The sequence below is a fragment of the Amblyomma mixtum genome, chromosome 1 (assembly GCF_055824585.1).
Source record: "Amblyomma mixtum isolate Tamu chromosome 1, ASM5582458v1, whole genome shotgun sequence".
Taxonomy (NCBI): domain Eukaryota; kingdom Metazoa; phylum Arthropoda; class Arachnida; order Ixodida; family Ixodidae; genus Amblyomma; species Amblyomma mixtum.
The window spans coordinates 104,353,520-104,355,388 of NC_143012.1; the positions used below are offsets into that span (position 1 = coordinate 104,353,520).

Here is a 1,869-nt window from a genome sequence, read left to right on the forward strand (position 1 = left end):
GTTACATGGTGTCAGAAGTGGAATCTTTGCCCGTTACGGGATCCCTGTGGAAGTTTGCAGCGACAACGGTCCCCAGTTCTCCTCTCACGAATTTGCTGTTTTTGCATCCAGGTGCGAGTTCAAGCACATTACGTCGAGCCCTGCATTTCCACAGTCTAATGGACTGGCCGAGAAGGGTGTTCAAATCGTAAACAAAATCTTAAAAAAAAAGCAGGAGACACGAGAATACTACTGGCTTGGACTGCTTCGCTACCGTTCGCCTCCGTTGGAGGACGGTCGTTCGCCGGGTGAGCTCCTGCAAGGCAGAAGACTGCGTACACGACTTTCTGATTCCTGACTTCAGCCAACAGCCAAAAACAAGTCTTCAAACGCAAGCCGCTGGACACCAGACGTTTGTACCGCAGCGGCTTTCAATTTTTGGTCTAACCCAGGCTTGAAACACCTTTCTGGCAAGAAGAATTTATTATATACTCCAGGTCCTTCACTGCGCCAGACATTACATACAGCGTTTCCATCGTATATTTGCGGCGTTTATTTGGTCTTCCAAATTTGAACCCATGCGGCGTGATAACCTTTTCAGACCTGTTTGTGCAGGAGGACTGGGCCTAGAGCACCTGTATGTGAGACAGTTGGTTGCCCGTCTCTTCTTTTTTCATGATTGTTTCGATCCGATTATTAGAGCATTCTTGCAGGTTAACCTAATGACTCTACTTCCGAACTTTGTAGTTTCTTCGAATTTTATTGAACGCCCCCGTTTACTAGGCTTTATGCAGGAAGTTTATGCCTCCGTGCGTTTTTTTTTTTTGACCGTTCGGTTTTCAAATGAGTACTTATATTCTGTGTCGAGCAAAAGTCTGTACACGGATTTGATATCGACGCTCTTCCCGCTCCCACTGTATCGTTCTGTCTACTTTGGGCTCATGGGTCATGATGTTTTAAAGCGAGTGCCTAAAATGCCAATTTCTCCTAGCACCAAAACATTTTTCTATAAACTAAACACCGAAGTTCTGCCTGTCAACACGTGGCTCAATAGGAAAAACTTTTTTGTGTCTTCTGTTAACTGTCGCTTGTGCGATGTGCCTGCAACAGTTGAACATTGTTTTGTAGACTGCAAAGACGCGATTTTGTTTGGGGATGTGTTCCAGAGGACGCTACAGAAATATTTGCTCCTAAATTCCTGCAGTATACGCTATCTTGTTGTTTCCCAACCTGACTCGAAATCCTGTGATATGATTCTTCTGATTGGACTTCATAGTCTTTGGAAAACGCGCATGCAAGACGGCAACGCTGAACCTGTTATTTCGGCCAGAATTCATTTTAACCGAATGTTAATGCAGGCAACGGACATTTTCAAAGAATTGGACTTTTTACTGGATTGGTTTCCTTCTCTGATGCGCTGTATATCCTTACCGGCCTTTTAGTTCAAATATGTTTACTATCATATTTGTGCCACGTAGCGCCGACCTAGGTGCTCTGTAAATAGTTTTTTTCGTGGGTACACGCGCGCACGCACGCACGCACGCACGCACGCACACGCACGCACACACGCACACACACATAATCTTCTCTGTACAAAACCATGTAAATAAATACCATGAAAGAAAAAAAAAGAGCATTCGTGGCGCAGTAGTAGCGTCTCCACTTCGAATGCCAAAGGCCGTGGTTCGATTCTCAGCCTCGACAGAGTTTTTTTTTTTTAGTTCTGACTCCGAAACGCGGACACATTTGTTAACATTCCTTGGCCACGACAGTGCGAGGCATTAAAGCCTTTCGCCTTAAAAAAGGGACCAGGGACAGAGCGCTCGTGAAAGCCTTCTGTGTCCGTTATTTCTGTCCCTTGTCCATTTTTCCGCGCTAAGTTCTTCAGAA

At 45.3% G+C, this 1,869-nt stretch overlaps 1 protein-coding gene across 1 annotated transcript; it reads left to right on the forward strand.

Moving 5' to 3' along the window:
• Nucleotides 1-557: 557 nt before the first annotated feature.
• Nucleotides 558-1,421, forward strand: LOC149367388 (uncharacterized). Its single transcript, XM_089567231.1, has one exon. The coding sequence runs from the start codon at nt 558-560 to the stop codon at nt 1,419-1,421; it is 864 nt and encodes a 287-aa protein (XP_089423357.1).
• Nucleotides 1,422-1,869: the final 448 nt, after the last annotated feature.

What these genes read in the sequence shown, in the direction of transcription:
- LOC149367388 (XM_089567231.1), top strand. Translation starts at nt 558, where the DNA reads ATGCGGCGTGATAACCTTTTCAGACCTGTTTGTGCAGGAGGACTGGGC.